This window comes from Tupaia chinensis, unplaced genomic scaffold (assembly GCF_000334495.1).
Source record: "Tupaia chinensis unplaced genomic scaffold, TupChi_1.0 Scaffold000060_1, whole genome shotgun sequence".
In the NCBI taxonomy this organism is placed as follows: Eukaryota; Metazoa; Chordata; class Mammalia; order Scandentia; family Tupaiidae; genus Tupaia; species Tupaia belangeri.
In genome coordinates, this window is record NW_006159518.1 from 2,682,021 (window position 1) to 2,702,038 (window position 20,018).

At 36.8% G+C, this 20,018-nt stretch overlaps 1 protein-coding gene, 1 non-coding gene and 1 pseudogene across 2 annotated transcripts in view; 1 reads left to right on the plus strand and 2 right to left on the minus strand.

Annotated features, from left to right (window-relative positions):
• The window catches only part of DNAJC1 (DnaJ heat shock protein family (Hsp40) member C1), a gene marked incomplete at its 5' end in the record, with an annotated part of 214,976 nt that overhangs the window by 91,123 nt on the left and 103,835 nt on the right, over window positions 1-20,018 (minus strand). The window contains 3 exons of the mRNA XM_006141626.1: window positions 16,438-16,531; window positions 17,480-17,577; window positions 18,442-18,607. Of these exons, the coding sequence (XP_006141688.1) occupies window positions 16,438-16,531; window positions 17,480-17,577; window positions 18,442-18,607 (358 nt within the window). The remainder of the gene's footprint in view (window positions 1-16,437; window positions 16,532-17,479; window positions 17,578-18,441; window positions 18,608-20,018) is intronic.
• LOC102481037 (elongin-C pseudogene) lies at window positions 5,876-6,211 on the minus strand (annotated as a pseudogene).
• On the plus strand, window positions 9,735-9,841 carry LOC114010130 (U6 spliceosomal RNA). Its single transcript, XR_003551503.1, has one exon. It is a non-coding gene; the product is annotated as a U6 spliceosomal RNA (small nuclear RNA).

Consider the following 20,018-nt stretch of genomic DNA (forward strand, 5'->3'; position numbering starts at 1 on the left):
CCTGCTTTATGTCCCTACTTCATTTCTACTAGAAGGATTCCCAGAAGCCCTGAGCCAGTTAAACTATATATATATACATATATATACATATATATATTTTTTTTTTTGGGGGGGTTAGGTTTTTGTATAGGGGTGCACTCGCCAGAAAGAGAGAGAGAGAGAGAGACAAAGAGACAGAAAGCGAGAAATCACCCCCCCAGGGCGGATGGCCATGTCACAATCCCTTCTCCTCCGTTCTCCTCACGCACACATGCCCTGCGTGAGTTTAAACCACCGGGTCTAGGACTCGAACTGTGATTGACTACTTGGGAGACCAGCGACACAGCCATTATGCCAACTGCTGGTCCCAACAGTGGTATAATTTGAAGAGCACAGATGGTCACGTACTCAACTTACACATGCTCCCACGCCCATTTAGACTTTAAACTTCAATCGAGTTCTGGGTTAAGGTTTTATAATCCCTTCATCCCTGCACTCTCCTCCACCCTTTAAAAAATTCAACCCTAGGGGAGTACTGTTTTATATTAAACCATGTCTATCAAGTATACCTTGGTATGAATGAATGAATGAATGAATGAGCTTATTAGCTTCTTTCCACAAAGTAGGTTTTAATAGTAGGGAAGCAGAAAAAATGAGGAAGGCATTGACCTCTTGAGGGAAGTAGGAAATGTGGCACCATGTAAGAAAAGAAGGGCACAGAGTAGTTATTTATGAGAGGTGAAAGAAAGGAGGTTGAAATCAATCATTGTACAGCAATATAAAATATTATGATTACGAGGACAGATTTTGGAGCCAGACTTTCTGGATTATGAGACCAGCACTGTCATATTATTAGCTATGTGACATTCAGCAAACTACTACATTCCTCTCTGGGTCAGTTTTCTTGTCCATAAACTGGGGATAATGAAAGTACCCAACTCACAGAGTGTTGTGAAGATTAAATGTGTTATTACTTGTGAAACTCTTAGAATGATATCTTGCACAGACCTTATATGAGCCAGCTATTTTTTATTATTACTTCATCATTTTGACAAAAATACAAAGAAAGGGTAAATTTTTACACCTCAAAACTCCCTCTACCAAATCCTGTATCTTCTTGCTTATCTGCATCCTCTTCCTCTCAGTGCAAAGACCTTTGTGGAGTAATAGCAACGTCTTCCTAGTGATCCTGAAAAATTTGAACATTTGTCTGCTAATGTTTCTTCTTCTACTAAAGCACATAATTCCACTAAAATTTCCTCTTTGAAATACCCATTTGATACCAAAACACACTTCTCTGAAGATTTTGGAGCACCCAAATATATTAACCTACTCCACCTAATTCAGGAATTTTAATGTGCTTCTTAGTTTCATTCACTGTTCTAGGCAACCAATTTTATCTTCCTTTCACTCCATTTCTAAGTATTTAAAAATTTTTTCTCATGATTTTTCTTTTCTTCATATCTTACTTATATTTTCAAATTATAATATGCCCACTCCAGGAAGCATTGCTTCCTTAAACCCATGGTCTCAAACAATTCTACCCCACTGAACAACTTTTACATTGGGCCAACCATTTTTGTGGACCATTTGGGGTGCCACTTTAAGATGCACCGACAAACAGGAAGACTTGAAAATAAAGCTGATCAAATGGTCAGGCAGTTTAAAACTACATCTTACAAGGGATTGGAGATTATAAGGTTAAAGATGACCTGGTAAATATTCCATCAGAATATTTAAGTGTCATTACAGGAAAAAATGGTAGAAATCACTATATATGATTCCAGAGATTGTAGTTTTCACTTTGGATAAATATAAGGAACAGCTTTCTAATAATTAAAACTCCCTGAAAATGAAATAGACTGACGTTGGAGAAAGTATTCAATAAGAGACGAGGTGGCTATTTTTAAATGTATATTCTGGGGAGGTTTCACGTATGCAAAAGAGATTAAACAAGATCAGTTATTTTCAACCTCCTCCCCATTCCTCATGAGGGACTAATTCAAGGGAATAAAATTGTTAAGTAAAGAAAATAAATACAAAAACCTCATTTTGAGTCCAGCGTAAACCCCAGTTCATCTACACAGGCAGTTGTAGGTTTCCTATGGATATAAACTTAACCATCCACAAAGGCCCACTGTACTGCCTGGTATATTGTAGAAGCTTAATAAATATTGAATAAATGGATTCATGTTTTCTTTAATTGATTAGGCCTCTGGGTTGCCTAGGTTTAGTTCATAATACTGTATTAAAACTAGATACTTTGCATTCTTTTAAAGGTCCTATTTTCAAGGAGTTTATAATCTCTATGGGTGAAACCACGAACAAAATGTTTTTATTCTAGAAGCAACTCTCTTAATACTTAGTCAAAGCTTACCAACACAGATAACAAGCACAAAGTCTGACAATTAAAACTACGGCTAACTTGAGGAGTGCATGTTATGAGTATTCTCTGGAAGTAACTGGCACATGAGCTCCTGCACTAGAAGCTATCAACACAGACATATTTATTTAAACTTGTTTTCAAAAAATTATTTATTTACTTTTATTCATTCATTTATTTTATTTTGATTTGACCAGAGAGAGACATAGAGAGGAAGAGAAGGAAAGTGAGAAAGCAAGTCACCAGGTCTAGGACGCAAACCGTGGCCAGCCATGTGGGAGTGTCCAGTGCCTTAACCACCACACCACCTGCTGGTCCCATAAACTTCTATATTGAACCTCTATTATATGAGTTGTACTTAGGACATATGGGAATTATATGGCAAGACATAATAGTTGTCCTTAAATAATACGTTATGAATAACTACAAATATGAATAAAAAAAGGAAAATGAAGTATAAACTCTAAGAGAACAGAGTTTATTTCTGTTTTTCTTTCTTTTTTTTTTTTTGGAGAGGTTTACGCTATAGGGTACGTGCACTCTCCAGAAAGACAGAGATAGAGAGAAAGAAAGTAAAAAATCACCCCCCGGGGGGATGGCTACGCCGCAATCCCTTCTCCTCCATTCTCCTCTCAAGATCTTGGGCACGTACACACACACACATGCCCAGAGTGAGTTTAAGCCACCAGGTCTGGGACTTGAACCACAGTCGACTACTTGGGAGTCCAGCAGTAGCCATTATGTCAACTGCTGGTCCCTGCTTCTGTTTTTTAATTTAGGGCTTAAAAGAATACGTACCACATAGTAAGCACTCAGTAAATATTTGCTGAATAAATTACTGGAAGAAAGAACGCTCATCCAAAATTCCGTGTGCTTCCCTGTATCTCTTTATTCTTTTTTTTTTTTTTTTTTGCTATAGGGTGCGTGTGCTCGCCAGACAGACAGAGACAGAGAGATAGAAAGCGAGAAAATCACCCCCCAGGGGTATGGCCATGCTGCAATCCCTTCTCCTCTGTTCTCCTCTTGGGATCTTGGGCACACACGCACACGCGCCCGGCGTAAGTTTTAAGCCACCGGGTCTGGGATGCGAACCACAGTCGACTACATGGGAGTCTATCAACATAGCCATTACGCTAACTGCTGGACTCATCTCTTTATCCTTTTAGGATTTGGTGGGTTATGGGACTAGTTCTGTGGACAGAAGTATTATACGGCATTTCCAAACCAACCTACAAAAAAGCTTGTGCAATCCTCCAGCTCTCTTCCTGCCAGTGAGCAGGGGGACACATGTTCCAGATGAGCATAGCTAGAAGCTGGTGAAGACACTGTTGAGTCCCCAAATGGCTAGCATCAACAGAAAGCCCCCTTCCTATCAACCAGTGATAGAAAGACATGTGGCATAAACTAGAAAAAATTTTAAGCAGCTGGATAGTCAGGATGATCCATACCTTACCACAGTCCATCAATGTCTTGTGATATATAAATACCAAATAGTAAATGCTACAAAGTTAGCACCAAGAACATACATGGAACTTTTTTTTTTAAAGGTTTTTGCTACAGGGCGTGTGCACTTGCCAGACAGACAGAGAGACAGAAAGCGAGAAATCACCCCCCAGGGGGGATGGCCACACTGCAATCCCTTCTCCTCCGTTCTCCTCTCAGGATCTTGGGAATGCACGCACATGCGCCCAGCGTGAGGTTTAAGTCACTGGGTCCAGGATGCAACTACGTGGGAGTCCAGCGACATAGCCATTATGCTAACTGCTGGTCCCCAACCATGGGACTTTTTGAGTTGGCCTGATGATGAAAGACTTCAGAATGATGACAACAATTTAACTAAGCCAGAGTATTTCCTAGGTTAGTGACCTGTGAGATGGAGAATACCCATACATAATTCTTTCTTTTAATGTTCTTGACATGATTTATTTAAGTGAAAAATAACACTGAGTTGGCACTGTTTGTCATGTTTTTGGTTTACTTTTGCTTAGAAGAGCATTTTTCTTTTATCCTCTATTTTGTTTCCTAATTGCCATAGGGTGTGTACACCTGCATGTGGGCCTGTATCCATGAGCGAGAAAACACTCCCAATGAGGTGTGGTCAAACTACAATATTTTTGCCTCCATTTCTCCATCCCATTAGGATTTTGAATATGCATACACATGTGGCGTGGGATGTTTTTCAAGCCACCAAGGCTAGGATTTGAATTGCAGTTTACCATGTGGGATCTGGTTCCCTATACACAGGACTGAACCACTATGCTAAAGGGCACTGATCTAGAGTGCTGTGAGTGGGGAAATTCTGCCTGTCCCAATGGGAACAAGGACCATGGAAGAGCTCTGAGGAGAGGTAGCTGGAAAAAAGAGAGAGGATGTTCCATTTCTTTCTTTCTTTCTTTCTTTCTTTCTTTCTTTTCTTTTCTTTTCTTTTCTTTTCTTTTTCTTTTTTTTTGAGAGGTTTTTTGCTATAGGGTGTGTGTGCTCGCCAAAAAGACAGAGAAAGACAGAGAGACAGAAAGTGAGAAATCACCCCCCAGGGGGGATGGCCACGCTCAATGCCTTGTCCATTCTCCTCTAGGGATCTTGGGCATGTACGCACACATACCTGGCATGAGTTTAAGCCACTGGGTCCAGGACTTGAACCATGGTCGACTACATGGGAGTCCAGTGACATAGCCATTAAGCTAACTGCTGGTCCCCCCCCCCCGCCTTTTTTTTAAAACAATCAGAAGTTTAATCACAAGAAAAGACTATGAAGGAAGAATGAAAATTGCAAAGGAAGCTTTACAGTCAGTACTTTGAATTGTCCCAAATGCACAATGCACAAGAAATTCTATGTCATGTAGTTTACTTATTGACCACATGGCTATAGTTCAAATATTTACTACTCTGAAAGCTTTACTTAGTAATCTTCTGAAATTGCTTTTAAATCAAGTTCTTAAGTTGTAGCAATAAACAAAAAGATATACGTAAACAATACTGCAGTTTAACAAAAGACACATAGGAAATTTCAACTCTTATTCTCTGCAATTTATAAAAATCAATATTTTTGGCTAAGTTATTAATATAAACATGTTTATAATTCAATTATTTGCAAAACTTGAGTAATGCTTACGGTGGCTATAAGATCAGAATAGGTTTTTAAAAAAAATACTAGAAACATAAAATTACTTAGCCCCTTTGTTTATCTGTAGTACATGTTCATTTATACCTAAATTTCAGCATTTACTGTCATAACTGCTCTAATTTTAAAAGTTACATCCAAAGAATAAGGCAAAACCACCTACGAATTGGCATACTTATTTATTTCTCAGTTAGTGAAAACATCCTTGATGTAGCAAACAAATTCGACTCTGGTTCCTATGCAAAGAAACAGAAGATAATCTGCTTCGCAATAAATAAACTTTTATAGTTCAACTGCATACAGGCAACATGTTCAATATGAAAAATATTACTAACTGAGCTACAAGTCTTAAATATTGAAAATGTTAACAGTCTATTATAATTTTTTCTTATTTAACAATCTAGGAAGTTCGCAGCCATCAGCAATTCCAGTGCAATTTCAGGTGCAATTGGGAATTCAGGAATCTTGGTGGAGCTGTTAGTATGGTTAACCTTGTAGGTAAAATACACGCATACTTTGATAGCACATGTGAAGGAAGTTCTATAAAACTGACCTCATTGGTTTCGTTCTCAGCAAACTGACCTGGGCCACTCAACATGGCTTTTATTGTTCCTAATGTTAGTGCATGTCCTCTTTTTACAATAAATTCGTGACCATCAGAAGATATCAACTGGACATAATGGCATCAGGGCCTTCACAGCTACATAAGTTTTCTCCTCTCCATCCATTCTGTTCTTATGAACTTTTACTTTGCTTCCACAGGAACTTAAACAAACAAAAAAACAAACCAGAAAACCAGAAGCCTTCCTTTGCCTGAGATAGTAGTAGTATTCAAGGAGAAGCAAAGCCTAAAAGTTACTTTTTCCATTTGGGCTTAAAGAAAGATTGTAGAGGGACTAGCAATTAGCGTAATGGCAATGTTGCGGGACTCCCATGTAGTCGACCATGGTTCACGTCCTGGACCCGGTGGCTTAAATCTCATGCCGGGCGCGTGTGCGTGCAATGCCCAAGATCCCGAGAGGAGAGTGGAGGAGAAGGGATTGTGGCGTGGCCATCCCCCTTGTGGGGGTGATTTCTCACTTTCTGTCTGTCTCTCTCTGTCTGCCTGGTGAGCGCACATACCCTGTAGCAAAAACCTCTTAAAAAAAAAAAAAAAAACAAAAAAAGAAAGATTGTAGAAGTCATCTATTCTGCTACAATTGAACAGAAAAATCTTCAATTTTATAATAATTACAATCAGCCTGAATACTCTGATATGAAGTTGAAGATCAGTTTATTACTCTTAGAATAAAGCTCTAGTTACCCAACTGTTGACAAAGTATTTTTAAATTTCTGTATTTAAACATTTTTTCATCTACTTGTTTCATTTTTACCATTAGTTGTGCCAACTGCTTCACCAATCTGACTCTAAGTACTTTTCGTCTGTAAAATATGAAACTCATGGGACTATAGATCTCCATCATCTTACCCAACTAACGTTCTGTGGCTTTTCTACACTTAGTAATAACTTATACAACTCTTTATTTTGTCTTTAGAGCTCTGGATATTTGCCTCTCATGCCCTCCTTTCAGAGAGTCGAAAGAATTTACCTTACATTGTGATATGTTTCCCATTTTTCTGAACCTTTTTGTCCTTCTGTAGCAATAATTTTAGTCTTATAAAAATTCAGGGACCAACAGTTGGTGTAATGGCTATGTCACTGGACTCCTTTGTAGCAGACTGCAGTTTGAGTCCCAGACCCTAGTGGTTTAAATTCATGCCGGGAGTGTGTGAGTGCGTGCCCAAGATCCTGAGAGGAGAATGAAGAAGGGATTGCGGCATGGCCTGATTTCTCACTTTCTGTCTCCCTGTCTTTCTGGTGAGCGAACGCACTCTATAGCAAAAACCTCTTAAAAAAAAATTCAGATGAGTTTCTCTATCCCTTTTTGTTTGTTCAGGTATCCTCTATGTAAAATATGTTTGAACTTAAAATAATTTTTTAATTACTAAAAATAAAAAGCCTGATCCCTTGAAAAATCTAAGTTTAACTACATAGAAGGGCAGGCAACTCAGCTTGCCAATAATGCCCCTTAGCCTTTTAAAGCTTTCTTTTCTGCTAATTAGCTGTGAATGTTTCGTTTGCTAGGTTTCTGAGGGAGTGAGTGGGAGTCCTAAGGGAGGGTGACCGCCAGGCTTGTCCACAGTTGCAGGCTCATGGGAGAAGCTTCTTGGGAGGGGGCTGCTGCCACTTGTAGCTAGCTCTTTAAGTACAGTACTCCCTTTGCTCTCTGAGGCAACTTTTTTTTTTGAAAAGAAAAAGGCAGAGCAATGCAGAGAAGATTCCTCTATTTTCTCAGCCATTGTTCCTAGGCAACCTAGAAGACCCAACAGGGGTGGGAATGTGCATGCTGGAAACTTCCTAGATAATTTTTATTTAACTGTTTCAGGTTACATCAGCCTAATTATGAAAAAGGATATGACTAGGACTTAATGATATGAAAAATTTACAACTTTAGGCAATGTGCACCTAAATGAGTTTTATATTTTATAAATTATGTCACTGGGAAATGTAACATATCAGGAAGAGAGAAGCTGGAATGTGATTTCCCAGAAAATCGAACTATTAAGCAAATGAATGCCATTTAACTTCTGTCTGATCTCAGAAAATGTAGAGAACTATGACTGCGTGATTTAGATTGGTAACCACTTGGGATATCTGGCACTTTATTTTGTATGAAAAATAGATGGTCTTAACTTAAATCATAATGGGCCCAAGTATATGAGGCTGCAACACACACAAAAATCAAATAAGTTTAAGAGTCAAGTTGAAAATATGTACATCACATTGATCATAGTTCATCAACTACTAGCTACTTTCATGGCTGTAGAATATATGATCAATGTAAAAATATCCAAGAAGGGCATTTTGGAGGTCAGAAAAATTTCCTGGGGTTATAGGCTAAATGCAATCTGCAGAAAGATTGGCTCAGTCCGATGCCAAGAGAACATGTAATCCCTCAAAACTGTCTTGGGAATAGAGACAGACTGGTAAGGTGTGTGTCACGGGGGCTATATTTGTAATGTTACAATAAAGTTCACGGCTTAGCGTAAACTCTCTCTTTGCGTAGCTCAAGTTGCTTGTCATAATCCATGTCTTCTGCTGACCATTCTACTTACTTTTGTAGCTATCGAAACACTTTCTCAGGTTCCACAGTTTCTCTGAATATAGTGCTGCATTTCACTTCTCTTAAATACTCTCTCACTTCTTTAAGCACGCACTAGCCTTCCATCTACTTACCAAGTGACAAACTCCCTCCATATTCTTTTCCTTTACGTTTTCACTAGGCTTTTGACTTTTCTGCCTCTTTGGGTACATGAAAGATATGGGGCCTAATTCTGCTAATGTAGCAACATCCAAGCTTCTCCTTGGATATTGACAATGTGGGGAAATGTTTGATATTAATTTAACATTATGAAATATTTAATACACACCAAGTATAAGAGCTTTCCATTCCTTCGCTTTATACTTTTAATCTATCAGTTCTTATAGTTTTCCTGACACTTCTGTATCTTTTTAGAATAAAGAAACAAAACCTAGTGCTTGGGGCCAGTAGGTGGCGTAGTGGTTAAGGTGCTAGACACTCCCATATGGCTGACCAGATTAGAGTCCTGGACCTGGTGGCTTGTTTTCTCAATTTCTCTGTCTCTCTCTCTGGTCAAAATTAAAAAAATAAATGAATGAATTAAAAAACAAACAAACAAGCTAACAAAAATAAACAGTGCTAGAAGTAATAAGACCTTCTCACAAAGCAAGGAGAGGCCTAGCACCACCGTGGTGCGCTGTGAGCTGGGACCACATGGGAGGAGACCCAGGCTCAATTCCTGGTCCAAACCCAACCTAAAGGACAGTACAGTGGTGTGCCCCAGTAGTCTCAGCAACTTGGAGAGGGTAAGGGAGGATTTCTGTGCTAGAGGCTGGCCTAGGCAACACAGCATGAGAGCTGGGTATGGTGGTAGACATCATCTTCTCAGCTGGCAGGCAGAGACAGGAGGCTCATGACATGATGAGATCCTATCTTAAAAAAAAAAAAAAAAAAGGAAAAGAAAACAGGCAAGGGAACTATCAAAGACATATTTATACTTCTAACTTGCCTGATCACAGGATGATTTCAAGTATTTTCTGCCCATTTCATAGCCATTACGCACTTTATTTCTATCATTCCTAGTAATCTCCACTATCTTTGACATATGTGTGTAATGACAATGTTTTGCATGCTCACTTCGGCAGCACATGGACTAAAATTGGAACGATACAGAGAAGATTAGTATGGCCCCTGTGCAAGGATGACACGCAAATTTCTGAAGCGTTTCTTAGTTTTCATTTGCGGTTGAAAAAAAAGTTTTACTACCTATCAACTAACTTAATCCTGTTTAAATGTCCTTTTTAGACTTGTCCTACTGGATTTATCTGTTAGAATATAAATTCCTAAATGTGTACACTTAGAATCTAGACATCTAGGAAATAGCCTTAGAAGACAGTAATGGTATGTCGCTGGACTCCCACGTAGTCGACCGCAGTTTGCGTTCTGGACCCAGTGGCTTAAAACTCATGCTGGGCACGTGTGTGTACGTGCCCAAGATTCCGAGAGGAGAACGGAGGAGAAGGGATTGTGGTGTGGCCATCCCCCTGGGGGGGGGGGTGATTTCTCACTTTCTATCTCTCTGTCTCTCTGTCTGTCTTGCGAGCGCACTTGCCCTATAGCAAAAACCTCTCCAAAAAAAAGAAGACAGTAATGGATATGTGATGTCCTTTTTTCTCAGCTTTCTTTCAGCCTTACCACAGCATTATTGTCAGAGAAGACTATATCTGTGAAATTATCTTTCTGTACTACCTACTGCACAAGTGGGCACTTCACCATTAAGTGTCTATTCATCTTTGAACACACAGTTCAAGTGGCTCCTCTTCTCAGTTTTCCTTGGTCATCTTAAACAGAGACAACCTTACTTTTCTGAAGATCTACAAAAGTCACTGTATCATGGTTAAATTTAGGTGTCGTGGGATCAGCAGTTGGCGTAATGGCTATGTCGCTGGACTCCCATGTAGTCGACTGTGGTTTGAGTCCCAGACGAAGTGGCTTAAACTCACACTGGGCGCGTGTGCATGTGTACCCAAGATCCCGAGAGGAGAACGGAGGAGAAGGGATTGTGGTGTGGCCATCCCCCCTGGGGGGTGATTTCTCGCTTTCTGTCTCTCTGTCTCTCTCTTTCTGGCGAGCGCAACGCCCTATAGCAAAAACCTCTATTAAAAAAAAAAAATTCAGATGTTGTAACTGCTATCTGATGTTAAGGCCCCAGAATTGTATTCACTTCTATACCCCTTGTAATGCCTTGTCCTGAGGTGTAGTATGGGTGTGGGAGGGTTCTGTTTGTTTTGGGCTGTGTGCCTGTGTGCTGGTGGTGTTAGACTGAAGCACGCTCTGTCAGTCCTCTTCCTTCAGCCTCCCAAGTGGCTGGGATTATAGGTACTGGCCACAGCACCTGGCTTTTAAGGGTGGGTGGGCAATCGAACCTGGGTCTCCCATGTGGCCTCACCCTGCTGAGCAGCAGGATCTGTCTGTGCTACCATAACTGAGTTGAGATAGGTGTTTAACGTACTTTTATGGAACCGGCTGAACTATTTTTCCTAAACATATGACTAGAGAAATTTTACACATGAAATATGAGTAAAACTATTGTCATTGCAATTTCTGGGGTGGGGGAGAGAAAATAATTTTGGTAAACTGGGCAGGCAGTGAGGAGTTTCTTAGGATCTTAGATGCTAAGTAATAAAAGTAAATGTGGGGCTGGCTCCATGGCACAGAGCTAATATATCGCTCAAGAGTAGCTGGGTACCAAATGGTGACTGTGGTTCAAATCCCCAGGCCAGTCAGTTGGAAATATGCTATGCTCATGCATAGATTCCCAAGATCTGAGGGGACAGAAGACTGGAGGAGGGGGACTGTGACACAACCAAACCCTGTGCAGGGTGCTCCACTCTTTCTCTCCCACTCTCACATATGTACAGCTGCGCTCTGTCATGAGTTAAAAAAACAAAAACAAAAACAAAAACAAAAAAAACCTTTTCAAAATAAATAAATAAAAGTGAACTTGGAAGTATAAGTTGGACCAGATTGCTACTTTTCCCAACTCTACTGGGTAACCTTCTATGTACTGAAGTAGTAAAGGAATAGGTTTTTAGAGGATGAATGGGAAGGAAGTTGGGGGTAAAAAACTGTTGCTATGGGACCAGCAGATGGCATAATGGTTATGTTGCTGGACTCCTACGTGGTTGACCACAGTTTGAGTCCTGGACCCAGTGGCTTAAAACTCATGCCAGGCGCTTGTGCATAGAAGCCCAAAATCACAAGAGGAGAATAGAAGAGAAGGGATTGTGGCATGGTTATACCCCCTGGCAGGTGACTTCTCACTTTGTCTCTCTTTCTCTGTCTCTCTGGGGAACACGTACACCCTATAGGAAAAATTGCTCTTTTTTTTTTTTTTTTTAAAAGAGAGAACTGCTGCTATGACAAGATTGGGGTTCAGATTCTGCCAGCCTGAAGACACCAGCTAGAAGCCTCTGAATCCCTGACTCCTAGCTTGGACTCTGCTTCTTATCCACTAGCTACACACTTACACTGAGTACTTACAGCTCAATTTCAATTAACTTGTCATGAAACTGAAGGGGTTCCCACCAGAAATAAAACTCTTTTAACTGATATCTGCTTCACTAATTTGCTATATGCTTAAAGGAGCTGGCTGTGTTAGCTCTTAAACCTGTTAGTGTCAGTTATACTTGTTATTGCAATTACATGATTCAATGAAATATTGTGTAAATAACATGAAATGTGAGGGGGAAAGGAGAGTTGTTTATTTTCTTTGTAAATTTTGCTACAAGGAGTGTGTGCTCACCAGATGGGATAGAGGGAGAGATACAGAGAGAGATGGAGAGAAAGAAAGAGCATGTGAGACTGTAAGAAAGTGACCACCCCCATGAGGAATGGTTAAGCTGCAATCCCTTCTCCTCTACTTCTCCCTCCTTTCAGGATTTTAGGCATGCACACGTGCTCTGCATGCTTCTAAAGCCAGGTCCAGGGCTTGAACTACATAGTCATGTGGGATGCAGATACCTAACCACGACGCCACTGGTTGGCCCAGAGTTATCTCTATGAAAATCATGTTGAATCCTTTGGAAAGTTCCATAGTAGAGCAGCTAAAAATGCTGTTATCTAGATGTAAGACAAATATGAAAGACGAGGGGAAAGTTATGAAAATCTATGATGGTTATACAGTTATACTGTTTTTATAAGAGTCTAATTTGACTCCTAAAAAATAAACAAACAAAAAAACACTTAAAAAAGTCCATATATTCCACGAGAGAAAAACACACAGAGATAGAGGTGTGTTCCCAAAAAGGTCCTACATCGCAATTTTCCCACAGCTCTGCCAGCCGGAATCAGGGGCACATGCACACCTGGCACACACAGGGAGACCTTGGGGTGCAGACCCAGGACCTTCCCATGTAGCTGCAACATCATGGAGCAGTGTTGTTGCTGTGCCAGTGTGGCTGGCTAGTCTGACTCTTTTTAAAAAGAAATCTAGACTGGAAATCTGTCTTATGTAGAAACCAAGATTATAAATATGGTTTATACAACCAAGATGACAAGGAACTCCAATCAGTGGACTTCTATTTAAAAATACAACAACAGCTCTGTATTGTAACAGAGATGAATCAATATAAAGTGCATGTTTAGGAAGTTTAAGATCATATATGTAATTTTTTTATGCTTAGGGCTTTAGAAGGGTGCTTTTTTGGCTACTGTACCAATTACCAATCCAGATTGCTTCATGTTAAAAGCACATCTTCTTAATTCTAAAATTCATTTAAGAAGGTCTTAGAGAAGTGTTACATAAAAATTTCAGTGTTGTAGATAAGGCACATGAATTTACATTATATAATTCTATGGATGCTACATTTATACAAAGGTCACAGCAGACCGAAAAAAAGGGGCAGACAAAACTTACCTCTAACAGCAATGTTGAATAATGCTTTGCTGATGTGTTTCATAAACTGTATGTTTATTATTAACCTAAAATACTTTCTGACAATTTGAGTCAGTTTACTGTATTACCTTATTTAGTCAGTGAACACCAGAAAAATTAATCTTAAGTACCCAAAACAGAATTAAAATATCAAGTATTTGCTTAAAGACAAACATTTTCTTTATTTTTTCGTTGGAATGCATTTACTAGGAAGAGGTAATTAGAACAAAATTGAAAAGTTAGATTTAAAAATGTCTTAGAAGCTTAATGTCTACCATTTCAAAGCTGAAAAGCAACAGGTACCATCACGTAAGTAAAAACTTCAAAACTGAAGTTGACTGGCTTCAGAAAGCAAAGTTTTTAAAGAAATTTTAAAAAGTTTTGTAAAATTCCTGATTTTTGTATATTTCCTACAAATTAATGATAAGGTGAAACAATAATTTAATCTGTTGGGTCTAGACACCATGGGCAGATCATTTAAAATATTAAATTATTACTCTAAGCCTTCATAATATATTGGTTTTAGTTTGGCAAACTAATCTGCATGCTAACCAAGAATTATGTTAATTTTACCAAATAAACTTTATTTCATATTACTTAGCTAAAACAACAAGTAAGTGTTTAAGATTACTATTTGATGCAATGAAACAATTACACTGCTTTACAAGAGTCTAACTTGACTCCAAAAAAGAACTTGTGGGGCCGGTAGGTGGCATGGTGGTTGAGGGCACTGGGGTCCCATATGGCCAACTGTGGTTTGAGTCCCAGGCCTGGTGGCTTCTCACTTTCTCTCTCTCACTCTGTCCCTCTGGTCAAATTAAAATAAGTAAATAAATAAATAAAAGTTAAATAAAATTATTTTTAAAAAAACTTTTAAAAACATCTATTTATTCCATACTCTAGTTTGCCTACTGCCTAGATTCTAAAGCTGAGCAAAAAAAAATAATAATAATCAAACCTAAAAAACATAAGAAAATCTCCCCTAAAATATTTTTCTGTCACATCTCCTTGTAAACATACCAATTTGATCAATATATTTTGTCCTCCTTCCTGTCTCACGAACATAACATATAAGCACTATGGTTTTTTATTTTAATAAGCAGCATATTATATTAATGCAAAAAAACCCTGTGTATTAACCAAAATACTGAAATTTTTCTCTATTAACTGTGAACAAAAGAAGGTTCTGTAAGCAACAGCTATTAAAATCAGCTACTTTGATGGAAAAACTGGTAAATAATTTTCCATAGGCTAGAAAGAAGTGTACTAGGAATTTTTAGTTCATTTTCCCTCAACTATGAAATTTTAAATAAAAGGAAAAATAAAATACAGACTAATAAAGTCATTAGCTTCTTTAAAATAATTAGAAAAACAGCTCTGATATATGAATATAAAGTGGGAAGAAATTATCTGGCTCTCTAAGCTTCCAAACAATTATTTTCTAAAATAAAACATTTATCCCCAAAATTACAATTGCTAAGAATCTTACCTCAAAATTGTATACCAAAAATTATTACATTTACTTTCAAATGTTACATTTATGTGTTGGGATTTTTCTAACAAGATATAATCATTTAAATTAGCAAAGGAGAAACTGCCAGATAAATCACTAGATAAATATGCACCTACATTTTATTGTTCAATCAAAAGACTAAAAAACTTTTGAATGCCAGTATAAGACATAATGTCTTAAACTCCTCTGAAGGCTACCAATAAGATGGAAATATATACTTTTTGCCTAATTATACAGATGCAAAGGTTTTTTGCTTTGATTAGTTTTAATATTATGTACTTAGATGCTATTAAAATTCTGGGTGACAAGTTTCTTGAGTTCTGTTCCTTTTTACTGGTTGTATCTTTAATGATAACAGCAGATTAAAATTTTACAACATTTATATCTGCTCTAAAGATTGTCTCCCCCCCCCCCTTTTCCAGTGTCTTGGAATTTTAAGATGTTCTAAAAGCAATATAAGAGATAAATTACAGGAATAAATACCTAAATAATCTTAGAACTATTAGGTTTAAGTTTTAAAAATACTATTCAATTCCATTAACATTATAAAAAATCCACTTTAAAACTTTTATGACTTTTGAACTAAAACATTACTGTTTTTTTTCTATGCTTTATTTTCCAGATTAAAAGATTTTTATCTTCTCTTGGACTGTTGACAGTTTCATCTACTTACTGTTAAAACTGAATCCTAACCTTTTTCCTGACTTTAAGGCTTAAGCAAATTTCTCTTAATATTTTTAAATTTTGATCTATTAAAACTAAAACTGTTTTTCTTGAAATTAAATAATGCATTAAAAAATACCAATTTAATGACTACAGAATGCTATATAGCCCCATCTAGGTACTACTTTATAGTATGTTCATTTTACTCACTGAGGTTTATGCCTAGAGTCAGACATGTGTTCATAGATATGCACATATCAGCTGTGCTTGCTATTGAAAGTATTTAGATTAGTGAATCTTTAGTGAATGAATAAAATGTGTGTGTGTGTGGGGGGAAGCCATGGAGAGCAACTGTAGATATCAGAGACAGTGTGGGAGGAAGGTGGGAAATGGCAGAGGTTAAGAGGTAGGGAATCAAGGTGAAAAAAAAGACAAAATATATAAGAAACGAGAAATGGAAAATTATTTGTTGATGATAACACATATGGTAATATCCCTGATTCAGCCAATACACAGTGTATTCTGGATGGAAAATCTCATTTTGTATACTGTAGTGATGTACAGCAAATAAGTATAAATAAATAAATTTAAAATAAAAAAATAGAAAAAAAATAAAGCATCCATTGTATATCAACATTCAGATAACAGACATGCACAAATTATTTAACGAATAATTAAGCATTAAAGTATCTAATATTATGTGAAAGAGGTACATTTTACCTGGATTAGATGAGGCAATGCTTTTAGTGTAAGGCAAAACCAAATTCCCAGCTTGCATGGAAGCAAGTCATGCCACTGTGGTTTCATGACCAATCTAAAAAGGGCAAGGGAAAAAAAAATCCAAACAATAGATTATATATAGAAATGTCAGAAATACAGAGAAAATAAAGGAAGTTAAGAGACAAAATATTTTTATAAAGAGCATGAATTCTTTCATAAATGGCTATTTCAAGAAAAATGAAGTATTTAATAAAATACTTGTGATGATATTACTTAATCTCATTTACTTTATCATGAAGTACAGCAATTACAACAAATGCAAAACATATAGCAAATAAGATAATCTTGGCTAAGATTTTGGAGGAGACTCCTAATCAAGTTATACAGATAAGGAAACAAAAGCCCTCTTTCTAACCTGGGCTTTTTATCACTTCAAGATGAATTCTTAAACCTTATGAGTACTTCAGCAAGAGATGACTACTAACCCTAGTCAGTGTTCCCAAGTGCTGACAACCAGATATGAAGACTGTAGCATAAACAAACCAATACATAAAAATTAATGTCATTTGCAGTTCACTGAAGCATTACTTACTGATGTCATCAGAATAGAAGACAGGCAGAATAGACTCTGATCTCCATCCCACATTGATCCAGTTCATACCCTGCTGTGTGAACTATTTAAACCCTTTATTTCTTTCTATCAATCAATAGAAAAAATGGTGGTATCTTTTTGAGTGTACTGCATATCATTGTCTCTCTCTCCTGGGCTAAGTGTTAGGTTCTTCTAGTAATAACTTTATTTCTAAAGTGCAGTATAAAAATTTCAACCTACAAGAATTTGGAAGTTTAGACTATTTAAATATATGTTAACATTTTATAAGGGGAAAGTGCTTGTAGAAATTTTGCTTAAGATTAGAATATGTCTCATAAACTATGGTACATGATTAGTCTTTATAAACCTCCTGCAGATGTAAACGACCGTGTCTACGGGATATATATCAGTAGATAGTTTCAAAATAATAAAATATTTTATATGCCCCACCTTTCATTCTTCTCTGAAGCATCAAGTTTTGATACATCCATACTTTTGCTGCCTGTCTTTTTTTTCTTTTCTCTCCTTTTTCTACCGAGCAGTTCATCCTTAATGTGGAAAGATGGTTACAGGTTATCATTAACATGCACTCTTTGAATGTTATCAAGACTCTTCTGTGACAGATAAACATTACGGAGGAACATTTATGCAAATGTATGTAGGGTCCAACATGATTAAGTAAAATCATCAATCTTTCACAATAACTGTTGCCATGGTATCCAGGCCTTAAACACACATGAAGTTCAGCACTGTCAGTCATGTGCATCTCCATAGCAATCAAAGTTTTCTAAGAGAAAGCATTCAACTTACTTTTTCTCATTCATCCAACTTTAATAATGTCACTTCAAAAGGAATGAGTAAACAGATGCTAATTCATGAATACTGATAAATATGTTTGATTATCTTTATCATTTATAAATAAAAATCCATAGCAGAATAAACTATATAGTTGCATATTAGACCAGGAAAAGTGTGATAAATTTTTAATCAACTGATCTCAAAGTTAAAAAATTATATTCATTTAAAATCTTATTTAGTTAAAATCCTTTTAAAGTAAGCATTCATTACCTAGGGGTCTATAACACACAAAAAATTCTAAAGTCAGTCTTTTATCAACATATTTCTATTGGGAAGGTAATAATTAAGAAAACATAGCTCTCTCTTCTAATAATTTTCAGCTTGATATTCGATCCTTCATGAGTTTTATAACAAACTCAAGGACCAAATTAAAAAAAAAATTCTATTTATTTCACGAGTTTTTCTTAACTGAGAAATACGTCAACCACCAAGGATTAAATAAAAAACTACTGGAATGAGAGAAAAATGAAAATTTTAACCAGTTAAAAATAAATGTTTCAAATTCCATCTAAAATTAAGGAGGGTAGGCCATTTGATTTATTACTATAACTTACCAGTTGTTTTTCCAGGTAGATTGACCAAACCACAGCATAATGACCCACTGTGAGAATAATGAACAAAAGTAATGCCAGCTCAGCATTGCTCATTTTTCTCACCCGCCTGTAGTAGAATACAGGCTGTCGCCAATCTGGAAGTCCATTGATCAGAATATCATCATACCTACAGTAGCAAATATAACAGTTTTTCATGGGGAGCTTAAAACAAAAACAAAAAACTTCATTTGTATCTCTGTTTAAAAAGAAGAAAAAGAAAAGAACTTCTCCAAAATACATAGCATTTATGTAGATCACCAGTATTACAATGTCTAGTTAAACGGATGCATTGCATGTAGCTCCCCTCACTGACAATCTTTAAAAAGACACATGGTAACATATTATGGGTACCACAATATATTACTTCATGCAATGTGGTGACTCCTGCCGTGACATCTAAACTGAAGTTGCTGTACTGAGTCTACTTGTCTACTACAGTCTGTAGTAAAGACCCCACCGCAGAAGTTGGCAACAAAAGGAGTTCAATAGCAGAAAAACCAAGATAAGAGCTACTTGCTACCATGAATTATGTATTAATTGAATCAAATTTAGGATTTATTTTGTAGTCAGTACTTTTATTTCTACCTCCATACTATGGTGGTTCAAGGATGAAATATTTATGTACTTTATTTTATTAAAGCTTTTTAAAGAGGTAAAAGCCTATAACATTTGCACCTTTCAATTTTGTTTTGCCTCACCATTCCATCAAAAAATAAAACTCTTAACTTAGAAAAAGATGTGGAAACAAACCATGTTTATGTCAGATTTCTCAGTAAGACTGTTTATTTGTAAACATTTAAGTGGCAAACCCCTCATTTTTGGCTTTTGCTGGAAGGAAAGAACATTAACAAGCAAAAGCTTTCCTAGTAATGCATTTTAAGTCAGCTTTCTAGTTACTGCAAGGTTAAAAAAGTTACTTTAAAATAAAATTCCAGTTGAATTTAAATAAATGTGTCAGTCAGTTACTGAGGCAAATATTTTTAAGGTTAAAAATAAGGTTTATAATTGTAAAACTCAAAATGGTCACACAAAAACACTGTGTGTTCAATACACATAACCTGTTAATCTTACTTGAACACAACTCATTAAATATTCTAATCACACTATTTCCAGAATTAAATCTTCACTCAAAGGCCTAATTTGGTGCAACACATTGACCAAAATATTTTAATTAAAAATATTCTGAGTTAGTTGCGGGCCTAATTACAGGAATAGAAATAGGGCCTATATTGTCAGGCAGGTCAGTAGAACTCAGTAGTAGGTTTTTCTCAAGTAAATTGACCGATCTAGGAATAATAGCGCAGCTGCTAAACTGCCAGTCTTGACATGTAAATCAATTTAAATGCAACAACTGCAGTAGCTACTTTGATAGTTATTAAATTGATACCTTGGAGATATGCTTAAAAAAAATGAAGCAGAGGATTTATTACAGGCAACTTCTTTTTCAGTCGAAAAGCACTGGTTATAAATGCAAAATACATTTTATTAGTGAATTTAGAAAACCTGAATTTAGATCAACTTGGGTTATTAATAATACT